A 23,717-nucleotide genomic window follows, 5' to 3' on the forward strand; every position below is an offset into this window, starting at 1 on the left:
GTTGTAAAAGCTAATCAATAATATATGCATTGGTTGTCTGAGTTTTAATATAATGTCAATGATACATTTCATCAACATGCATATATGTTGCATACTCCAACAATGTTAGAGGTTTTACACGGCGAGATACTTTTGACAGCTGGCGCCTTACTTTTCTACCGATTCAGGCGATTGCAATATTTTGGGGAACGAAGCATTTTTAAATTAAGCATTTGAAAACAAAGCCCTTGATAAATAGAAGTAGCAGCACAAGAGTTGAAACAATTAAAGCCATCAACTCATTTACTGACAGCACAACTTCGAAGCCAGGTGGCATGCTACAAGGTGATGAACTGCAAGTGAAAATAGAAGAATTATAAAATTGGCATAGGGAGAGACGAGGCGTCATTTCATCATATATTATATGTACCCGAAGTGTCCGTTGAGTACCAATCTCGCCTTCAACATCTTGACCTTGTTGCTTGTCTCAACATCTATTATAATATCACAAGCTTTCGTTTCTCCATTATCTTGAGTTTTATCCTCATGGAAGTTACTTTTCTTTCCTGTCGAAAAATTGCAAAATGACCTTCACATGTAGAGCCGGCAAATTATGTTGTTTGTTTATTTTCGTAAAAAAGATGTTTTGAATAATAACATAAAGATTAAATCATATGAAGTATTTTATCCGATATAAAATTACAAATAACCATTTTGAACTCATTTTCTCCAACAAGTCTCGCTATTTACAACACAAAACGTAAAATCTTTTCTTGATTTATGCGGAAGTGACGACTTCGGGGACATAACTCTAATTTATTCTAAAGCGCGAAGCAGCAAGTTGTTGAAACTGCATGTGTCAGGACTAACCTATAATAAATTATGGCAGAGGAAGACGAGAAGGGATACAGATGGGAAACCGAATATGAAAAGACTTGGTAATATGTTGTTACAGAATTTTCACAATTCTAAGTTGAATTCAATCATGTGTCATAAGCTATCACCTTTTGTGGGGCTTGACTTTTTACTCAAATACACTCAAATATACTCAAATACACTCAAATATACTCAAATACACTCAAATACACAAAATAAATACTCAAATACAAATAAAATTCACTTCTATAACATCAATTTGTATGTAATGTGATCATTAATTTGTAAATATTACGACATAAGGCCTGATAAAAACCAAAACCAAACAAACAACTTTGCAAGGGAGGTAACTCCTTTTCCTATACAACCTATCATACCTATTGAAAACGTCAGTCTGGTTTTCTTTAATGTTTTTTAAGGCCTGACTCTTTCCTACAAATATATTTGATTATTATTATTATTTATAAGGATGTTAGTCTGCCTGTCTCTTTCTACTAAATATATCGAATTACATGTAATATTGTTACTCAATCAAATACTCTAGATTTCAATACATAAACTATAAAATGCCATGTATGCAAAGAATATTTACTCATGCACAAATATTTTTTTAGTTGAGGAAATAGACTTTTTGTCAGGTTATAGTCACTTTCAGCATTAAACTTAACACCAGTGTGACACCCTTTCATTACCTGGACAGTTCAGTTATAGCCTTAGGGGGAATCTTTCAATACACTGGTCAATTAGTGTAAGTTACACAGGCGTGTCAATCATCTCCCAAGGTGTGAAAAATTGATCTACAAATATTTTAGAAATAACATCCATATCTGTGAAAGTGTTGAGGGGGTGGAGTGATTTATAAAATCTAACTAAAATGTGGCAAACTAATATTGTCCAGTAAATAAAACCAAACAATATATCACACAGAAACTTGATCATGTAAACCATGGCCATATTATAATGTTCATAATCTAATTACTCATCACCAAGTTAAGGTAATAACATAAATTGAAGTCATACAACACAACCAATATGACTTTCAACATTCTTACATATAATATTGGTTGTATTATATCACTTCAATTGTTTTTGCGTAACCACCCTAAAGAAGATTTTCATTTCCTTTCGACATTTAATAAATGGAAAGCAATGCAGTATACATGTATTATAAGGAAATCATTACAATAATGTGTTTTGGGATTAATTTTCAAATGTTTCTAACAATATCTGCATCATCCTACAGAGTACAAACACCTTTCTGAAAATGACAAGTAATAAATATTGAAGATCTTTACAACATGATTTAGGATTGCACAAAAGATACATGATATTAATATCTTTCAAAATAAATTAAGAGATGGATGCTGTATAGCAAAAACCAATAATAGTTGTTTTATCCTAGGATACGTGAATGATGCTCAGGGACTTAACACAGTGATCAAAGGACCAAAAAGCAACCAAAAAACTAATATCAGATCAGTTGATGTTAAAGGACTAGTTAATAGATTATATCCATAAATCATCATACTGTCACTATAGTAACGCACTTCGGTACAAGTAGTATTTCCTAAAACTTAAAGAAAGGTCAAATGTTTTAAGTATTTATTTATACAAAAAATGAAAATCTATATGGAATAAAGATTTTTTGCCATCATCAGATGGAAGTACATCAACAATTCCTATTTATCTTTTAGTCTGATCAGGAAAACAAAATGGCTCTAATGCAGTCTGCCCACCATAGGTTTCGACAATTAAATCTGTTATGATACATTTCCTAAAGTTTTTCTTAAGATCTATCTTAGACTTCATATGTAGGTTTCCAATATAATCAAATGAATTCAAGTAAGAGGGGAAAGAAGGGAAAAGTAGAAAAGAGATTAATCTCAATGGTGGACGCCAAGATCCCCTGGAATCTCTTGTTATACAGCTGATGGTTTATGATTATTTCTGATGCTTTTTTAAGTCTGATTTAAACAATGATGAAATCCTGCTAAAGATACACGGACATGTTGATTTCATTTGGAAGTCGATTCTAATAATCCACCTATTGCTCTTGAGATATAATCTAAATTTGATATAATTCATTCTAAAGTTGATCAAATATCTCTTCATACTACAGGTATTTTACAGTAATATTCATATGTAATGCTATCCACTCAGTGATTGAGATTTCAGTAGACTACACTCGCTTTGTGGATATTGACAACTTGGCTATCATATTAACAACATACTACATGTAATTTAATTTTAAAATTATAACTGAAATTTTATGACAGCATGCACTAAAAGTCGTCTGGAAAATTTTTAACAGTTTATCGAAAAATTATTACGGAAAATACTAATTCATTGCCTTGACTTTAATTTTCAATGAATTAATTACTCAAAGATTGAAATATGGATTTGTGAGGGGAAAAAATTCAATAAAAATGAATTGTTTTACAAAATACCACAAATTTGACAACAATTTTATACAGAGAATCAAACACAGTATAGAAATTCTTGTAATTAATATTAAGTATAACTATCTAGTATGAGTATTTTTGCATTTGTGAGTAGATAATCCGGATTTCAGTTTTCCTGCTCCTTTTTATTTTATTCGCGCCCAATGCGTAAACAAAAATTGAGTCGTGAATGGGGTATTTTGATTATCATTTTAAAATACTTCTTGAGAAAATAAATAAAAAATATTTTACATGTGACCTCTATATATACCAAAGAATAATATTTTGGGTCCATTATATAATAAAAATATTGATTTCAGGTCCGTTATCGACCATTTCTACAAATCAACTCTGACGGCAATGGGGTCGTAAATCGGATATTTTGGCAATTATTTCAAAATACTTCTAGTGAAAATTAATCTAAGATATTTTACATATGCCCTCTATAGAAACCAAAGAATACCATATTGAGTCCATTCTCTTATGAAAATATCGATTTCGGGTCCATTATCGGCCATTTCTGTAATTCAACTCTGACGACAATAGGGCCGCGAATCGCGAATGATTAAAACATTGATTTAAACTACTTCTCGGTCAAATAAACCCCTTATGTTTTGCATATGATACAGTTGAGCATTTCAGAACAAATATTTGGCTCTGTTCTCTGAAAAAAAATGCTAATTTAAGCCCCATTTCCCAACGTTTCGATAATTCCAAGTCAATTTCGGTAAAGCCTAAATATCCCAACCGACCTAGGTATCATAGTTCGTAAGAATCACCAAGATCGTATATTAACGACCATGTTACGCACAAAATAAGGTTATGTGTGTGAAATACATTTGTATTTGAGTATATTTTTGTGTATTTGAGTATATTTTATGTGTATTTGAGTGTATTTGAGTATATTTTAGTGTATTTGAGTAAAAAGTCAAGCCGCCTTTTGTGGCATCCCATTATCTACCAAAGCCAAGGCAACGTTCATAGTGCCGTCCAATATACCTATACACTACTATTGTCAATAGACCTACACAACTGCTTGTGGTATTTGCTTTGATAATTGGTAAATCTATTGATAAATATGGACATTAGCATTACAATCAAAATCAGTTATCATTGTAATAGATTTGAATGAAATGGATCCAGAAGTAGAGCAAACGCTGTTACTTTAATTAGGGTTTGAATGGTTTAATATATCCCTTCCTTGGGTATCATCCGGTATGTAGGGCGATTGCAGAATAAGTGGGGACATATTAAGTAAAGCACTTAATCACAACAAGCTTGGGATAATTAAGTTATAAGAGTATGTCAAGTGGTTTCGCCCAAACAGAGGGCTTCATATCACAAGATGATTTGTTACTTATTTAATAAACTAATTTTATTGACTAAATAATTTTCTCTTAAAAATCTAAAAAAAATAAATAAATAAATGACCCCTTTTTTTAACTATTTTTTTTGTAAGTTTCAAGAGAATTAAAGAACAGGCTTTTAAGTTCTTCATCTATCCACCTCTCTTGTGTAATACGGACAGAGTATAATGAAAAATAACATGCTCAGCCCATGCTGGGCCTCAGATTAGTGACTTTTTGCTCTTTAAGCAGACATTCTACAACTATAAAAGACTAAAGAAAAATTCCCATTAGCCTGAGCTGGTAAATTATCAGGTGACTTCCTCTCTCCACTTTTACACATGTCTTCTGTCTGAGACTCTCATCTAGACAGCGAAATTGAAAAAAAAGAAATTGGTACCATAATCATATCTATCAAGGACCGATATATATATACATGTGTATAATTAGAAAGTATAAGGTACCTAACTAATTAAAAATATAACTCAGACTTGCAGGAATTTCCCTAGCCTAGTGGTACTAGGATGTTTGCCTTGAGAGCAAGTGGTCACTAGTTCAAGGGCCGGCACAGGCAGGGTATTTTTCATTATTCCTCACTCCATGTGTAATCTATAGGAGATTGAGAGGCTTCTTGGAGCTAAAGAACCTTGGTTGTGGTTGTCTTTGGGATATTAAGACCTTGTAAAGGAGGGGGTAGCATAAAAGAAGATAGTATAATGTCACCTTAATTACTAACTCATGCTAGCAGGAATTTCCCTTTAGTTACAATGTTTGCCTTGAGAGCAAGAGGTTGCTTATTTGAGGCCTGGTGCATATGGACTGGGTTTTTTTAATTACAACTGTACATTACACTAATTATCCATTTTTAGCCCACCATCATCAGATGGTGGGCTATTCAAATCGCCCTGCGTCCGTGGTCCGTCGTCCGTCCGTCCCTCCGTCCGTCCGGCCGTCCGTCCCTCCGTCCGTCCGTCCGTCCGTCCCTCCGTCCGTAAACAATTCTTGTTATCGCTATTTCTCAGAAAGTGCTGAAGGGATCTTTCTCAAATTTCATATATAGGTTCCCCTTGGTTCCTAGTTATGCATATTGCATTTTGAGACCAATCGGAAAACAACATGGCCGACAGGCAGCCATCTTGGATTTTGACGAGTGAAGTTTGTTATCGCTATTTCTCAGAAAGCACCAAAGGGATCTTTCTCAAATTTCACATGTAGGTTCCTCTTGGAGCCTAGTTATGCATATTGCATTTTGAGACCAATCGGAAAACAACATGGCCGATAGGCAGCCATCTTGGATTTTGACAATTGAAGTTTGTTATCGCTATTTCTCAGAAAGTATTGAAGGGATCTTTCTCAAATTTCCTATGTAGGTTTCCCTAGGTGCCTAGTTATGCATATTGCATTTTGAGACCAATCGGAAAACAACATGGCCGACAGGCAGCCATCTTGGATTTTGACAATTGAAGTTTGTTATCGCTATTTCTCAGAAAGTACTGAAGGGATCTTTCTCAAATTTCCTATGTAGGTTTCCCTTGGTGCCTTAGTTATGCATATTGCATTTTGAGACCAATCGGAAAACAACATGGCCGACAGGCAGCCATCTTGGATTTTGACAATTGAAGTTTGTTATCGCTATTTCTCAGAAAGTACCGAAGGGATCTTTCTCAAATTTCATATGTAGGTTCCTCTTGGTGCCTAGTTATGCATATTGCATTTTGAGACCAATCGGAAAACAACATGGCCGACAGGCAGCCATCTTGGATTTTGACAATTGAAGTTTGTTATCGCTATTTCTCAGAAAGTACTGAAGGGATCTTTCTCAAATTTCATATGTAGGTTTCCCTTGGTGCCTAGTTATGCATATTGCATTTTGAGACCAATCGGAAAACAACATGGCCGACAGGCAGCCATCTTGGATTTTGACAATTGAAGTTTGTTATCACTATTTCTCAGAAAGCACTGAAGGGATCTTTCTCAAATTTCACATGTAGGTTTCTCTTGGTGCTTAGTTATGCATATTGCATTTTGAGACCGATTGGAAAACAAAATGGCCGACAGGCAGCCATCTTGGATTTTGACAATTGAAGTTTGTTATCGCTATTTCTCAAAGTACTGAAGGGATCTTTCTCAAATTTCATATGTAGGTTCCCCTCGGTGCCTAGTTATGCATATTGCATTTTGAGACTAATGGGAAAACAACATGGCCGACAGGCAGCCATCTTGGATTTTGACAATTGAAGTTTGTTATCGCTATTTCTCCGAAAGTAATGAAGGGATCATTCTCAAATTTCATATGTAGGTTCCCCCTCGGTGCCTGGTTATGCATATTGCATTTTGAGACCAATCGGAAAACAACATGGCCGACAGGCAGCCATCTTGGATTTTGACAATTGAAGTTTGTTATCGCTATTTCTCAGAAAGCACTGAAGGGATCTTTCTCAAATTTCACATGTAGGTTCCTCTTGGTGCTTAGTTATGCATATTGCATTTTGAGACCAATAGGAAAACAAAATGGCCGACAGGCAGCCATCTTTGATTTTGACAATTGAAGTTTGTTATCGCCATTTCTCAGAAAGTGCTGAAGGGATCTTTATCAAATTTCATATGTAGGTTCCCCTTGGTGCCTAGTTATGTATATTGCATTTTGGGACCAATAGGAAAACAACATGGCTGACAGGCAGCCATCTTGGCTTTTGACAATTGAAGTTTGTTATCGCTATTTCTCAGAAAATACTGAAGGGATCTTTCTCAAATTTCATTTGTAGGTTCCTCTTGGTTTCTTATTATGCATATTGCATTTTGGGACCGATCAGAAAACAACATGGCCGAGAGGCAGCCATCTTTGATTTTGACTATTGAAGTTTGTTATCGCTATTTCTCAGAAATTGCTGAAAGGATCTTCCTCAAATTTCATATGTAGGTTCCCCTTGGTTCCTGGTATTGCATTTTTGGACCAATCTGAAAACAACATGGCCGACAGACAGCCATTATCGCTAAATCTTCAATTTGTTATATAGGTTCCCTTTGTTTGAAAAGTACCAGAGGGCTATTAGTAAGACTTAGAGGAAGGGAAAAGTATAGAAAAGATCAATCTGACATGGAACCTATAAAGATCATTCAATGGTGGGCGCCAAGATCCCTCTGGGATCTCTTGTTTATTGTTCTCGTCTTCACAACCTCACATAATTTTGCTTTTTCTTCCCCTTTTACCCTGTTAACTGTTGTTCCACCACTTTATCTGAAAAACTTAATTGATTAAATTACAGTAATTTTTCTCTTTTTTTCTCTTTTTTCTTGATTTGATGTCATACAACATGTTTACAGGGAAGTTATCGAAGAAGATGATGATGGTACTATCCAGTCAAGTGTTGATGACATCATACACAAGGCCAAAAGGAGACGTCTCCTGGAAAAACTTGGCAATGTTAGACTTGGCATGGTATGTTTAGGGTATAGACATCTCTATTTCAAAACAGACATAGGCGAGACACAACACAGTAATTTATATCACCAACTTATTCAGGTTTGAATTTGGGATTTTACTTATTGTGGGTTAACTTCCTTTTCATTGGTGTATCTATTACCATATTTATCCTGTAATAAGCCCTGGTGGGGTTATTTGCAGAACAATAAAATATTGTTTGGCTGTATTTCATCTTTATAACTACTACTTCCAGACACCAGTAGGCGTATTAGCTGGATAAATATGATAATAAGTATCAAAATTCAATCAACACACTGTTCCATGTAACCTAAAAACCTCATCAAATTTAGATGGATCATCGATTGATATTTTTTAAATTCCTTGGATTTATGATGCTGTTCTTATTATTCCTTACCAACATGCATCAACACATTTCAAACTTGATTTAAAAAAGAATTGGTGTATCTACACTTGATACAAATATTCAGATACCTTTTTAGTGTTTAAATTTTAGAAAAATCATGGTAAAATTGTTATTTCATTAGTAAAGAACAAGACTAAATAAAATGCACATCAGATCGTTATTGAAGTGACTAAGTGAAAGACACTTTATCGTGACTTTATATCGGCAAAACTACACCAAATTACAAGGGACATAACGAAACATTACATATATATTTACATGTATTGACCAGTCTTCACACTAAACTGATGAGCGACAGAGCGAAGTTATAATGATTATATAATGTTGACAAATATTGACCAAACTTTTCACCAAAAACGATAACTCGCTTAATTCGAACACTCGGATAACTCAAAGCTTTTTCGTGGTCCCGTCGACTTCGAGTTAACAAAGTTCCACTGTAGTTCCTTCAGTATTTAATTTCTCTCTTTTCATGTGTTCAGAATTATGTTGCATTATAAGTCTTCTTTCTAGATGCGGCATATGTTCCTGGTGATAGATATTTCAGAGGCAATGAAAGATCAGGATCTCAAACCTACTCGCCTGGCATCAACACTCAAGGTAAAAAGGATATACATGTTAACTTGTCACATTCAATGCATACCTATATTAAGGACTTTATCTTCATTATTATAACACTTTTTTTGTTTGGACACTTTAACTACCCAATATCAGTGGCTTCCCCAAGGCCAAAAATGGTACATTGCTATGCATCCTGGTTCCATATTCCAGAAATGCTATATCTTCACATTGGAAAAGCCACAGGTGGCTGTAAAATAATGATAACAAAAACACTGCACTCAAAATAAATATTACAAAAACACTGTATCAAAATAAATGTAACAAAAACACTACTCAAAATGGTGGTACCAAAAATACTATACTCAAAATGATACTAAAGTTACAAAAACACTATACTCAAAATGATAGTAACAAAAACTCTATACTCAAAATGATAGTAACAAAAACTCTATACTCAAAATGATAGTAACAAAAACTCTATACTCAAAACTCTATACTCAAAATGATAGTAACAAAAACTGTATACTCAAAATGATAGTAACAAAAACTGTATACTCAAAATGATAGTAACAAAAACTGTATACTCAAAATTGAAATGATGGTAACAAAAACATGTGCACCTTGAATACTCAATATGATGGTAAAAAAAGTCTTTCCTCAAAATGATGGTAACAAAAGCACTAACTTTACTCAAAACGATGGTGCTAAAACAACTTTACTCAAAATGATGGTAAAAAAATACTACACTCAAAATGATGGTAAAAAAGCACTTTACTTAAAATGATGGTAAAAAAACAACTTTACTCAAAACGATGGTAGAAAAACACTTTACTCAAAAAACACTTTACTCAAAATGATGGTTACAAAAACACACAATATGAGTCTGAACTAAATCATCCAATCGTCATCATTACATTTGGTGATTGGAATGGTCCTTTGTTCTCTCACCACTCTATATCATGTGACATGTAGATGCATATTCAAGATAACCACTAGCATCATGTGCTTCTTTTACAGCTTCTGGAACATTTTGTGGAGGAATACTTCGATCAGAACCCTATCAGCCAGCTTGGTATCATAACAACTCGTAACAAGAGGGCAGAAAAGGTCGCAGAGCTAGGAGGTTAGTGTATACATCAGCTTCTTAATGAGCTAGTTTTAAACTAAACACCTGACTATGTTGTAGAGCATCAGTGAAAATGAATATAAAGTCATATAACAGCAGTGTGCGAAGTTAATGATAGACCGAGTCTATTAGATTTACCATCAGTCTATGTAAGATATAAACAGAAAACCGAATGTCTATAAGGATTTCTCATTGGTGCACTGTAAATGGCCCAAAATTATATGAACAGATGTTTTCAAAATAGTTCAATCGACCAACAGGCTACATTTTCCCGTAACAATGTGATTGAGTATCAAATTGTTTACTGATTATTCGGTGACTATTTCTCCATTTTTTTCAAACAATCGGGCGACTTTGATTTTTACCGGCCGTCAATAGTAGGGACATCAAGGGTCCAAAAGCCAAACTACAAAACCAATATTTCCCTCATTGTATCAATTGTATTCTTCTATCAAGACATTTGAATGTGATTATAAGTACAAGTAACAACATTATTTATAACATATTTTACTAGGGCTGGGACGATACAGTGATGCCCCGATCCGATACGTATCACGATACTAGAGCTACGATCCAATACATATCGCGATTCATAGAGAAACCATAGATTTTGATCTGAGAGGTGATTTCAAAGCTACCCAGTGTTCGCCATGATGTTTGGTTTGTTGTGAACGAGTATTTGTCAAACGCTTTCTGATTGACCTACTGCAGCTGGCCTCAACCAATCATTTAACTGATTTCATTTTCAGAGTAGCACTCCGATTTCCCGGAAATCGATAACACTTTCGTTTTTGACAATTGTCATTTAATTTGAATTCCAAGTCTTTCCGAAGAAAATGCATTTTATGTATTAAACAAATTAACAACAAGAGCAAGACACAGGATCGATATAGGTATCGTAAAATTGCATTTGGTTCGATATAGGTATTAGTAAAATTGCATTTGGATCCATATTGGTATCGTAGTGAAAGTGATCGCGGTGCACCGGTGTATCACCCCAGCCCTATATTTTATGTTACTGGTTTATAAATAAAGTTAATCTCAATCAACACGTCTTGTTAATATGGCTCTGTTTATCTAGAATGACAATTTGTCCACCTTGGTAAAAATTAAAGGTATTTCCGGTCTAAAAAGGGTCGTTCGCAAAGTTTCCCCTCATCTATATGATAGTTTGTTTCAACTTATTTTATTTAGTATTCATAATGTTACAAGAAAGCATCTGTATTCAAGTAAATGTAGTCATACATGATTCACATAACTAGTTTTGAATACACATATAATAATGTCATATGATGACAATACAAAAATAACATTGTACAGGGCCTACTACTTTAAATTCACTTTTGGTTTAAGGTTAGCATACATATAATTTCAAGTTTATTCAAATTGTTAACATGTAGTTTTAGCGAAAAAAGTAATAGGTCTATGAAGTTTTGAGAAGGTCTATGACATTTTATTCCATAGACCCATTGTCTATGAAGATGTAAATCTAAAGTTTGTTGACTGATAACAGGCATACAATCAATTGTCATATAAGTAATATACTTGTAACCCTGGTAAATACTAGCCGCAATATACCGCTCGGCTAGAGAGATCTTCTCTTTAGCTCGATCGGTTGAGTGTAAGACTAGTAAGCCAGAGGTCCCGGGTTCAATCCCTAGCGGAGGCAGTGATTTAAATTTAATTTATCATGCGCTCTGTTACATTGGCGCCCATGTAGGGACTCAGGAATGATACTCATTGCTGCTTGCGAAAGCATCGCTGTTACCCCTGGAAACTCGAGGACGAGCTCTTTCCTGGAGGGGGAGTATGTAACCCTGGTAAATACTAGCCGCAATATACCGCTCGGCTAGAGAGATCTTCTCTTTAGCTCGATCGGTTGACCGTAAGACTAGTAAGCCAGAGGTCCCGGGTTCGATCCCTAGCGGAGGCAGTGATTTAAATTTAATTTATCATGTGCTCTGTTACATTGGCGCCCATGTAGGGACTCGGGAATGATACTCATCGCTGCTTGCGAAAGCATCGCTGTTACCCCTGGAAACTCGAGGATGAGCTCTTTCCTGGAGGGGGAGTATGTAACCCTGGTAAATACTAGCCGCAATATACCGCTCGGCTAGAGAGATCTTCTCTTTAGCTCGATCGGTTGAGCGTAAGACTAGTAAGCCAGAGGTCCCGGGTTCGATCCCTAGCGGAGGCAGTGATTTAAATTTAATTTATCATGCGCTCTGTTACATACTTATAATCAGGTCTCTTCAACTTCTATTAATTAGTTGTACAGTGGCCTATCTTTCTCTATCTCACTTCTGATCAGTACAGACTGGCTGCCTTTCCAGCCTCAGTCCGTAATGTCTGTTTGCCTTTTCACTCGTCATTCAGCATACCGGGTAGATATTCTATGACGTTATGATTAGTTAGTATCAGTCATTCTTTCCAGCTTATCAGATCTTTGGTCACTAGAGACAGCAGTGTTATCAGACAAATCATATTTCCTCTATCAATTATAAACTTATTGGTCTTTAATGTTAATTTTGTACATTCAGGTCATTTTGTTCTATCAACACAATTTTCTCTTGAGTTTTACCTTAAAGATAATAAGCTTTGGTTATAATCTATGGTAGGTATGCTAATTGAAATAAAGTGACACTAATACAATTTATAACTTGAAATAGTCTTATTTGTCAAGTGAATTAAGACTCTAAATTTCATTCTTATGACTTATTTGTAATAAGACATCCTGCTTGGGGATCACTGAAGTAAGACTACCATTTGTTTTGTGTTGTCACAGGAAACCCGCGCCGTCACATCACTACACTGCAGTCTCTTGTCAATAAAACCTTCCAGGGAGAACCATCACTTCAGAATTCTCTTGATTTAGCCAATCAGACACTCAGGTTTGTGATTCTAGCCAATCAGACTCTTAAGCTTGTGATTCCATCCGATCAGACAGACACTCAGGTTTGTTATTCATGCCAATCAGATACTCCGGTTTGTGATTACTGTCAGATTCTCAGGTTGTGAATCTGGCCAATCAGATACTCAGTTTTGTAATTACATTCAGATTCTCAGGTTGTGAATCTAGCCTATCAGATACTCCGGTTTGTTATGCTAGCCAATCATACTCTCCACTTTATATGGTTATAACCAAAAAATGAATGTATGATCATAGCTGGTTGAACTTGCATTTTTTAATCATTCTAATTAATGGTACCACAAATATCAATGATTCTAGCCAATTTAATACTGTATGTAGTTTTGACTTTTAGACTTTATAAAAACTTAGTTTTATCATCCAAAACATCTGGCAACTTCATTCATACTTGACTATATTTTCTACACATACCTTGATATTTCTGGCTATTCAACGTTAACCATACTGATGAATGATATCGCCAAATTTGTGATTTTAACCAAAGGATTGTATTTAAAAAAATTTAATACCAGCACTTGTAAGAAAAATATGAAAATAATAATGTTTTATTATTTTAGACATATGCCTAGTCATGCAAGCCGTGAAGTGTTAATTGTCCTTGGCAGTCTCACGTCTTGTGACCCAGGAGATATATCGGAGACGATACAGGTATAGTATGTAGGCAGGCACTTCCTTTGACCTTGGGGATGGGTAACTGATCTTATCACTCTAGGATTCAGTAGACATTACATTACATATACAGCAAACTGAATTTGAATGTAGCAAGATGTGAATGCACAGAAAAATCATGTAGAAGCTGAATATTTAGTAAATTTTTGTTTTAGTCTTTCACTGAAGACTACGAAATGCATATATGATTCTCCCATAGTTCACCAATTTTTCTCCAGTTTTAGATGTGAGATTTCTCTGTCAACCCCGAGGATATAACAGATTGCATACGCTAACCTTCAGAACCCGATGTATTCTGGAACTATTTTTGAGTGACATCACTATAGTTCCCAGGTTGTTAAATATGTGTAAGAGACACTTTGGTCTTGTTCAATAGAACAGCGGTCGATTACCAGTACCTCGTGTCAAATATTCTGAACTATTGCACAGACACCCATGACCATATTGTATACTATATCTTAGTGTAAGACAAGAGTCTTTCTCCTAGGTCTATATTCCTAAGTCTATACAGTACCTGATCATGCATCAAATGTTTCAACTTTTTACAGACAATGAAAGAAAACAATGTGAGGTGCTCTATCATAGGTCTTGCTGCTGAAGTCCGCGTGTGTAAGAGGATTTGCCAAGAAACAAATGGTGAGCTATGACACTTTGTTGAATTTTTTTTCAGTTATTGTCTTCAGACAGGGTATAAGTAATGTTAGAAGACCATACATTTTATGTTCAACATTTTGTTAAATTTTTATTATTTTTTTTCTAATTGACACACTATGGTATTTTAGTATTTATGAATTACACATTGATTTTTAAGAGGTTAACAGATTTATCAATACATAATAAAAAACTTTTAAACATAGGAGAAGTGTAAAATGAAAATAAATGAATGTTAAAGTGAGAGTTAAAATGAATATTGTGTATTATACAGGGTCAAAAATGTTAAAGATGTTTAATAATAATGTTACTTTTGTATACAAATAAGGCATGCAAATAAAATATCTTAATTCTATGATCCTTTCCAGGTAAATATTTTGTGATACTGGACGAAGGTCACTTCCGAGATCTCCTCATCTCCCATGTAACACCACCCCCAGCAACAGTAAGTATTATAGGAGGGACATAATTTTTTATGAAATCAAAATAATGTAAACGATCCTGATTTCATTGAAGAAACTTATTTGTCTCCTCTCACAATGGGTCAAATCACAGTAGCTGTTCAGGTGAAATTCCGCTTTCAAAATAGGCATGTAAAATGCTTTTAGGATAGAGAGGATATTGACTGGTTTCTCGTTTGATATAACATATATTTCACGAGTATGATAGAATATCGATATTTTCATGAGTGCGAAGCACGTGTGAAAAATATCGAAAATATTCTGTCATACGAGTGAAATATATGTTATATTTAACGGGAAACCATTCAATTTTCTTTTTATTGCATTTCATCAACTTAAAAACAAAATTAAAAACATAAAAAAAATAATAGTCAAAAAGTGCTGGAATCAGTAATGACGTCATCTCTTTGTGACGTTACTCCACGTCAACTTGACGACGCCATTTTGAAAGGACTGATCAGCGCAATTTAAGCGTTTTCTGCTGTTATCGGAGAATTTGTGCATGAATAGCTAACGTCAAGTGAGTATTAAGTCAAAAACTAGTCAGAATATTTCAGAAATACAGCAAAATAACCAGATTCTCTATCTCCGCTTCGATTGGAAAAATTGGCAAGTTTCAACGAGGTGAATACAAAGGTCCGCTCTGATTGGTCAAAAATGGAAAACTTATATTTTCACTACAAAATCTTATATTTTCACTGCTCATCGCTGCAGTGAAAATATAAGTTTTATTAGTTTGATACATTTCTATATTTCACTGGCAAAAATGCAATAAATGATTATACCGTGTTGATTTTCCTTTTCTTTTAATTGGTTTTGGATTAACAAACATGTTATTTTATTTCACCAGAGCAACACAGAGTCTTCACTGATCAAGATGGGTATGTACAGTATGATGGTGTTGGGTCATTCAGAAAACTCTTCTCAAGTCTGTTTAAGATAATTGATAAAGATAGGTATGATACTGTTTGGTCAACTGTCTATAATCCTACCTGATAAAGATGTGCGTTAGAGATTGGTCAAGCTGGACATGTACATATTAATTAAGAGAACAAGGTCTGGATTAGCTTTGGTACGGAAGAAAATGACCTCTGTGCAAATACTTAATAGTTAACTAAAAGTGGCCAGGATGCTTACCCGGGAAGTGATCACACAGCTAACTGGTGCCTGGTAGATTTAGGCCTAAGTTTCATGAAAGCATAACTTCTTCACTTGCTTTACTCCACATATTGTGATAAACTTACCCAACAGGGCTTATACTTATTTGATAATAAAATTATGGCATCTATAAATATCAGATGAAACTTGGAAGACATAAATCAAATATTGATCTTTTAAAATTAAATCTTAAATTTAGTTAAATTTAATCAATACACCACTCTATAATTGTGCTAGGGTGCTGATATTTGGCAATAGAGTCCCTTTTGAGTTAAACTATCCCCTGCCGGAGTTAAACTAAAAGATTTTTTTGGGGGAAAAAATAGATTTTTTAAATTTCTGGTCTTAGAATATTTTTTGTTAAGTTTTTGGTGCAAGTGTTGAAAGCTATTAACACATCACTGTATAATTGTACTAGTGTGCTGATATTTGGTAATAGTGTCCCTCTGGAGTTACACTATCCCTTCTTTGTTGACATATGCAAGTTTCATTGTTTTGGGTCGCTGTTACAATTTTTAGTTGGGGCCAGTAGGGGACATGTATTGCTATAGTAATAACCAGTATGCTTTTACTGTAATTGTAATTGTAGGGTTTCCTCACCATAATTTGAGTGGAGATAAGAGAAAGGGAGAGAAGGCTTCCATGTGTATGTGGTAAGAACCCTGACTTGTTACTAATTGTTACTAATAACAATCAATAATAACAATAAAATGTCTTTACTTGGTATTAAAAAATGCTTTTGAGAACAGTGTTAAAAAGAACATACAAAACTCCAAGATATTTCATCATTCTACATTTGATGTCCTATACCTATCACGATGTTCAGCACTTCATAGCCATGTTATAATATGACAAGTATGGACCTGTAATGTGGCACTTCACCTTTGTCTTAAAATGTCTTACTCGATATTCATGTGAGTGATACAGGCACTCTGGTACTGTTATGGATGTGTTATCAGAACATTATTGGTGTTTCAGTCATCTGGACAGCAAGGTAAATCAGGGATTTAGTAGCAGTGGGTATTTCTGTCCCCAGTGTAAGAGTAAATACTGTGAGCTGCCCATCGAATGTAAATCATGTGGTAAGTATTGGCGGTTAATTGTCACTATTACCATACTTTACCATGCAGTATGATCTGTGTAAAATCACATTTCCAGCATCACCTCTACTGAATGGACATTATGTTAAACATAAAACAAGGTTACAAGGTGAGAGTGGAAAATATTGTTTTCAATATAAATATAAATAAAAAGTCTCTGGCATAATTAAATCTAGACTTACTATCACTTTATAAGTGTTTTGTGAGTCATATCTATGTGTCTGTGTAAAACATTATCTTTAACTAATGGTAACTTAATAGGTAAGTATTTGTAAAGATATATCAGGACTATGAGTTGGACCTTAGTATTTAATAGGTTTGTTTGTAACATTTGTCATGTTTTATGCCCCGTACGACTTAGTCTGGGTATTTACCTTGATTCCATCCGTCTATCCGCAGCTACAAGAGAGATTGAATTATTTTAGCCAGTTTTTGATGACGGGCTATTCAAATCGCCCTACATTCGTGGTCCATTTTCCTTCTTCCGTAAACAATCCTTGTTATCTCTCTTTTCTGAGAAGTACATGTAGGTTCCCCTTTGTCTCTTGTTGTGCCCAATTAATATCTGATTGGGAAAACAAGATGACCGACAGGTGGTCATCTTCGATTTTGACAGTTGAAGTTTCTTATGGTTATTTCTTGTACTTAAATCATGAAAGAGGAAATGGGGAAAGAAGGGAAAAATAAAGAACGAATCTACATAGAACCAGTAAAGATATTTTAATGGTGGGTGCCAAGATCCCTCTGGGATCTCTTGTTAATAGATAAAAATCTTTTGCTTTAAGTTTGATTTTCACAAACATTTTTCAATCAACTTTTAAGGGGCTGTTTGATATCATCGAAGTGAAATCAACCTGGCTCAGTATAATCTTTGCCAGTCCGTTAGACTTGCTCTGCTCACTACCTGTTGGTATGGAGTAAGCTGTTGGACTTTAGATTCAGTTTGTGAATCTGTTACTAACACAGCTTCTCTAATAGTTTCTTGATGGATATCCTGTACTTGCAAAAGATGCTCATACAGGTACAAACTGTCCGGACACATTTTATTTGTGGGGGTGGAAATAAAACTGGATGCCGGTACATTCACATTGCACTAATATATTTCTAGTTTTCTGCATATGAAAGGGCGGCTAATGTTTTGTTTAGTAAAGATCACATGGATTTTATGGTACAAATGATGTGATATTTTTTTGTCTTATTTAAGGTTTGACGTTGGTATCGGCACCACACCTGGCTCGGTCATATCACCACCTATTTCCACTCGACACATTTGTGGAGACTCCAGTATCCAGTATACCTACAGAGTCAACCATGTACGTACGAATATACACCTTATTATTATATCATCTTGTAAATGCTCATGTTTTGCCAATACTATATTTAACAGCAAATAAGCACCTGTCCACAAATAGATATAAGGCCCTTTTCCTTATTCACAGAATCATCGATTTTAAAATAGTTAGCAAAAAGTAGTTAACAAACAAGCCCTCCCCAAAGTGTCCTAGGCCGGTATAACTGGATATAGAATGTTAAGCCCCATAAAAAATTAATCTACCCTCCCCAAACTTTTACAATGGGAAGGAGTTTTGTGATAAATACAGTAAACATTTGACAGATTTTCATCCAAATCAAATAAAGCATTATTGATTTGTCATCTGATTTTTTTTTTAATTTTTTTTTCTACTTTTGAAAGCAAACACAAATAATTTTTCAGATTCAGGAAACAGACTGATATACACATATCTATATTTGGATAGATGAGAAGCCTTTCAAATACTCCCTTGAATACTGTTTTGTATATAAAACCGAGTTCTCTGTGTATTGTATCGGGGTTTTTTCTTTCTGTTTAAGATCCTGTTATTCGTGCCAAATAGCTGTGCAAGAACCAAATGTAAGTATAGGTGAAAATATAATTGAATATGACATTTCCTAGGAAATTATTGCTATTATACCCTGTATACTGGATCAGAATCTATACCCATCATAAGTCTCACCTTGCTATCTACATAGGGGTGGCGGTTGGGATGGGGTTTGGAGGGGGTCCCAGAAAAGTCATAGAGTGAAATTTTTGACTTCAGTTTACACCAATACGCTTGTTTCTGTAAAGTCAGATATCCTTCAAGCTTCTCTATGTTTTTGTTTTAATATCTATATATATATATCAAGCTAAACTTCATAATTCAATATTGCTTTATCTAAATTTAATTTCCGTCAAGTCCGCTCAGTTATGTCAACAATTCATAGGTAAAATATGTAATTAACATCTAAAAATAGAACATAAACCAAGTTATGTCCCTGGATGATGAACAGAAAAATATGGGTTTGTTTATCAAATACTGAGAAGTTTCACTGCCAATTCATGGTGGATTTTCACGCTAGTCTGTCTTCAATTCATGTCTAACAGACTCAACTTGACTCTGTAAGTCATAGATAATGTGATTTTGCCCAATCCTTTTTTTTGCCTTCGCCGCAGCAACCAGTATGATCAACTTTGGGCTTCCGAGTCGACATGTGGCTTTGACTGCCAGTCCGCCATTCTTTAAAACAAAGCAGTTTGAGCGTGCATGTATGACATATTTTCTGAGGCTTATTTACATAGAGTGGAGCTTCCGCATAATCAGTTGGTAGTTTCCTAGTTTTGATAGCAATAATCAAAAGCGACAGTATTGATTCTCACATGATATCATCATTATAGGGTATATATCCTACCATTTAACATATTTTTGTAATTTACCCTTGGACATTGTTCCCTAGTGGTGTCATGGTAAAGAGTTGAGGTATCTAGTAGGACACAAGTTACCCGTGGACATTGTTCCCTAGTGGTGTCATGGTAAAGAGGTGGTGTATCTAGTAGGATACAACAATTACCATTGGACATTGTTCCCTAGTGGTGTCATGGTAAAGAGTTGGTGTATCTAGTAGGATACAACAATTACCATTGGACATTGTTCCCTAGTGGTGTCATGGTAAAGAGTTGGTATATTTAGTAGGACACAAGTTACCCGTGGACATTGTTCCCTAGTGGTGTCATGGTAAAGAGTTGGTGTATCTAGTAGGACACAAGTTACCCATGGACATTGTTCCCTAGTGGTGTCATGGTAAAGAGTTGGTATATTTAGTAGGACACAAGTTACCCCTGGACATTGTTCCCTAGTGGTGTCATGGTAAAGAGTTGGTGTATCTAGTAGGATACAACAATTACCCCTGGACATTGTTCCCTAGTGGTGTCATGGTAAAGAGTTGGTGTATCTAGTAGGACACAAGTTACCCGTGGACATTGTTCCCTAGTGGTGTCATGGTAAAGAGGTGGTATATTTAGTAGGACACAAGTTACCCTTGGACATTGTTCACTAGTGGTGTCATGGTAAAGAGTTGGTGTATCTAGTAGGATACAACAGTTACCCTTGGACATTGTTCCCTAGTGGTGTCATGGTAAAGAGTTGGTGTATCTAGTAGGATACAACAATTACCCTTGGACATTGCTCCCTAGTGGTGTCATGGTAAAGAGTTGGTGTATCTAGTAGGATACAACAGTTACCCTTGGACATTGTTCCCTAGTGGTGTCATGGTAAAGAGTTGGTGTATCTAGTAGGATACAACAGTTACCCTTGGACATTGTTCCCTAGTGGTGTCATGGTAAAGAGGTGGTATATCTAGTAGGACAAAACAGTTGCCCTTGGACATTACTCCCTAGTGGTGTCATGGTAAAGAGTTGGTGTATCTAGTAGGATACAACAGTTACCCTTGGACATTGTTCACTAGTGGTGTCATGGTAAAGAGTTGGTGTATCTAGTAGGATACAACAATTACCCTTGGACATTACTCCCTAGTGGTGTCATTGTAAAGAGTTGGTGTATCTAGTAGGATACAACAATTACCCTTGGACATTACTCCCTAGTGGTGTCATGGTAAAGAGTTGGTGTATCTAGTAGGACACAAGTTACCCATGGACATTACTCCCTAGTGGTGTCATGGTAAAGAGTTGGTGTATCTAGTAGGATACAACAGTTACCCTTGGACATTGTTCCCTAGTGGTGTCATGGTAAAGAGTTGGTGTATCTAGTAGGATACAACAGTTACCCTTGGACATTGTTCCCTAGTGGTGTCATGGTAAAGAGTTGGTGTATCTAGTAGGATACTACAGTTACCCTTGGACATGTCTCCCTAGTTGTGTCATGGTAAAGAGTTGGTGTATCTAGTAGGACACAAGTTACCTGTGGACATTGTTCCCTATTGGTGTCATGGTAAAGAGGTGATGTATTCAGTAGTATTCTGATTGTTCCAGTTTGTAGTGTGACTGTGATTGGAAGTTGAAATGGAGTGCTTCTGGGCTGTCTCTTTGATGTTGTCTAATGTAGCAAGGATGTTCAAAGAAATGGAATCTAAGCAAATGGATTCTTAAGTTCAAGTTTAATTCCTCAACATATTATTTTCATTTGGAGCAGGGTATCAGGTAAACAAGGATTTGGAGAATGTAGCAATCTCAAAGTCAGCATATGTACAGATTGAGTATAGTTCCCTAGAGGGGTGGGGCTCAATGGGGTAAATTGAGGTAAATCATCTAAATCCCTACTAGTCCTGAATGACCAAATGGATTTTGATGAAATTTAGTCTGAAGCATTATTAGACAAAGGAGATCTTATGATGTTTAAATGGAAGGTATGGGTCCCTTGGGGCTTGAATGAGGGGGCCTTACAGGAGAATTATGAAAAAAAATATCTAAATTCCTTTTCCTTCAAGAATGTCTGGATTTGGTCCATATTTCGTTTAAACCATAGTTGGAATTTCAGTAAAAAAAAAAAGTAGATAAATAATGGTAATTTAACTTAAAATATTTTTGCCATGATTACTGAAATATCCAGATGAGCATTTTGCCATGATTACTGAAATTTCCAGATGAGTGATATATGCCCTCTGGGCATCTTGTTACGAGTGGTACGACATATTCCAATTTAGAGACCTTTCTACTATATATTCCAGTCAAGGCTCTCTATAACAACAATTCACCAGTATTAAACTGTATCTTGATCAGTATGCTTAGTAAACAGACTCGTGCTCCTTTATAGAGTGCCATAGCTTAAAGCTGGTCTATTTTGGTTTGGGAGGCACTGGTGGTCATCTTAAACTTTAAACTGTGTCTCATTTTTCTCGAAGTGGTTTTCAACTCTAGGTGGAGTCAATATAAAACATATATTCAAGTTAATCTTTAGATAACCTTATTTTGTTGATGTGTATACTACAGTACTGTACCTATGTTATAGGTGTACCAGTGTGGGAAGTGCCAGCAACTATACTGTCTTGACTGTGACTTGTATATCCATGAAACTCTTCATTCCTGTCCCGGCTGTGCCTGTTCTAGGGAAACACAACAATCCTCACAGCAGTTTGCTGGGTTATCCTGACGAGTCCAATTTAATTTTGTTATCCCTTTTATATTTTTGTATGTTGTTAACGAACAAATTAAACCTTTGTAAATAAAAAAAAAATAAAAAAATTCTTTTGCTTTTCTTGGTGAATATTGATATTTAAATTGTAAAATATATAATGTGTACTAGATAAACATTTCACCATAGAAATCTATAAAGATTCTGGTGATTTTCATGACATGTTTATAATGATTTATCCAAAAATGAAAATCTCATATTATACCAGGTTATACACAATGTCGCCATCCATAGATGTGTTCAATTATTGATAAAGATGTAGTCGAATCTGTCAAAATGACCATCTCAATTAAGCGACTCTCTGTTCTAAGCGACCATTTCAATTCCTCCTGAGTGTTTTCGCTATATATTTTAACTCTATTAAGCGACCCTCTTTTTACGCGACCAGCAACCGCAATTTTTCATTCCTGTGATAACAATAACTCTCTAATAAGCGACCAGAAGTCTCCAAAATGCCTTCCATTACCATTTTCGCCTTGATAACACCCAAGTAGTTTTACTTTTCGTGAATAAGGACAGGAGAGGAGGCGAAGAGACGGTCTAGAATTCTGATGATTGTCAGACGTTTTGACTCATAAACTACATAATGCATGAGATATATAATAATTAAGGAATGCATAAACACTCAACTTACACTCTTTGTGAAAAAGGAGATTATGATATTGAACATACAGAGTTGATAGTGTGACTTGAACATGACTGTTGGAAACTGACAAAAAATTATCTGTGTAGACTCTTAGAAAAAGGTTAAAGTGAGGTTTATACTTGGAAGTGAATTTATATTTAGGTTTTTTCCTGATGTCTACCCCATGTGTGGACTCCAGGTGTGTCGAACAGGGACCACCAATAGAGGTGATTTAATTCAAATATCATGTGAAAGGTTGCATTTTCTCTAGCACCCATCATGCCTAGAATTTATTTATTTCTGGAGTCCTCGAGTTGGATACATATTTTACTGGAATAGCCTTTGGGATTTACCCAAAGATTTATATTAAGAAAATATGTTCATCAAAATCAGCCTGTTTAACGTTCAGCATTTTGGGAGTATAATCATAATGTGACCAGTTGGGGTGTCCTGCTGGATGTCTTTGGCAGTATGCTTAGTGAAGTAGCCATATAATGTCAGCA

At 35.2% G+C, this 23,717-nt stretch overlaps 1 protein-coding gene across 1 annotated transcript; it reads left to right on the forward strand.

Annotated features, from left to right (window-relative positions):
• The first annotated feature begins 807 nt into the window (after positions 1–807).
• LOC117345387 (general transcription factor IIH subunit 2-like) lies at positions 808–22,641 on the forward strand. Its single transcript, XM_033908461.1, has 14 exons — positions 808–917; positions 7,967–8,081; positions 9,004–9,090; positions 10,069–10,174; positions 12,963–13,068; positions 13,664–13,754; positions 14,324–14,411; positions 14,795–14,871; positions 15,738–15,768; positions 16,635–16,698; positions 17,024–17,127; positions 18,350–18,458; positions 18,997–19,036; positions 22,407–22,641. Exons 1-14 carry the CDS (start codon positions 862–864, stop codon positions 22,545–22,547), a joined length of 1,215 nt encoding a protein of 404 aa, XP_033764352.1. The 5' UTR covers positions 808–861; the 3' UTR covers positions 22,548–22,641.
• The last annotated feature ends 1,076 nt before the right edge of the window (positions 22,642–23,717 follow it).

The sequence above is a fragment of the Pecten maximus genome, chromosome 16 (assembly GCF_902652985.1).
Source record: "Pecten maximus chromosome 16, xPecMax1.1, whole genome shotgun sequence".
In the NCBI taxonomy this organism is placed as follows: Eukaryota; Metazoa; Mollusca; class Bivalvia; order Pectinida; family Pectinidae; genus Pecten; species Pecten maximus.

What these genes read in the sequence shown, in the direction of transcription:
- LOC117345387 (XM_033908461.1), top strand. Translation starts at nt 862, where the DNA reads ATGGCAGAGGAAGACGAGAAGGGATACAGATGGGAAACCGAATATGAA. An exon ending in TTAGCCAATCAGACACTCAG is followed by an intron (nt 13,069 to 13,663) that starts GTTTGTGATTCT and finishes TTATTATTTTAG; the next exon opens with ACATATGCCTAGTCATGCAA. An exon ending in TAACACCACCCCCAGCAACA is followed by an intron (nt 14,872 to 15,737) that starts GTAAGTATTATA and finishes TTATTTCACCAG; the next exon opens with AGCAACACAGAGTCTTCACT.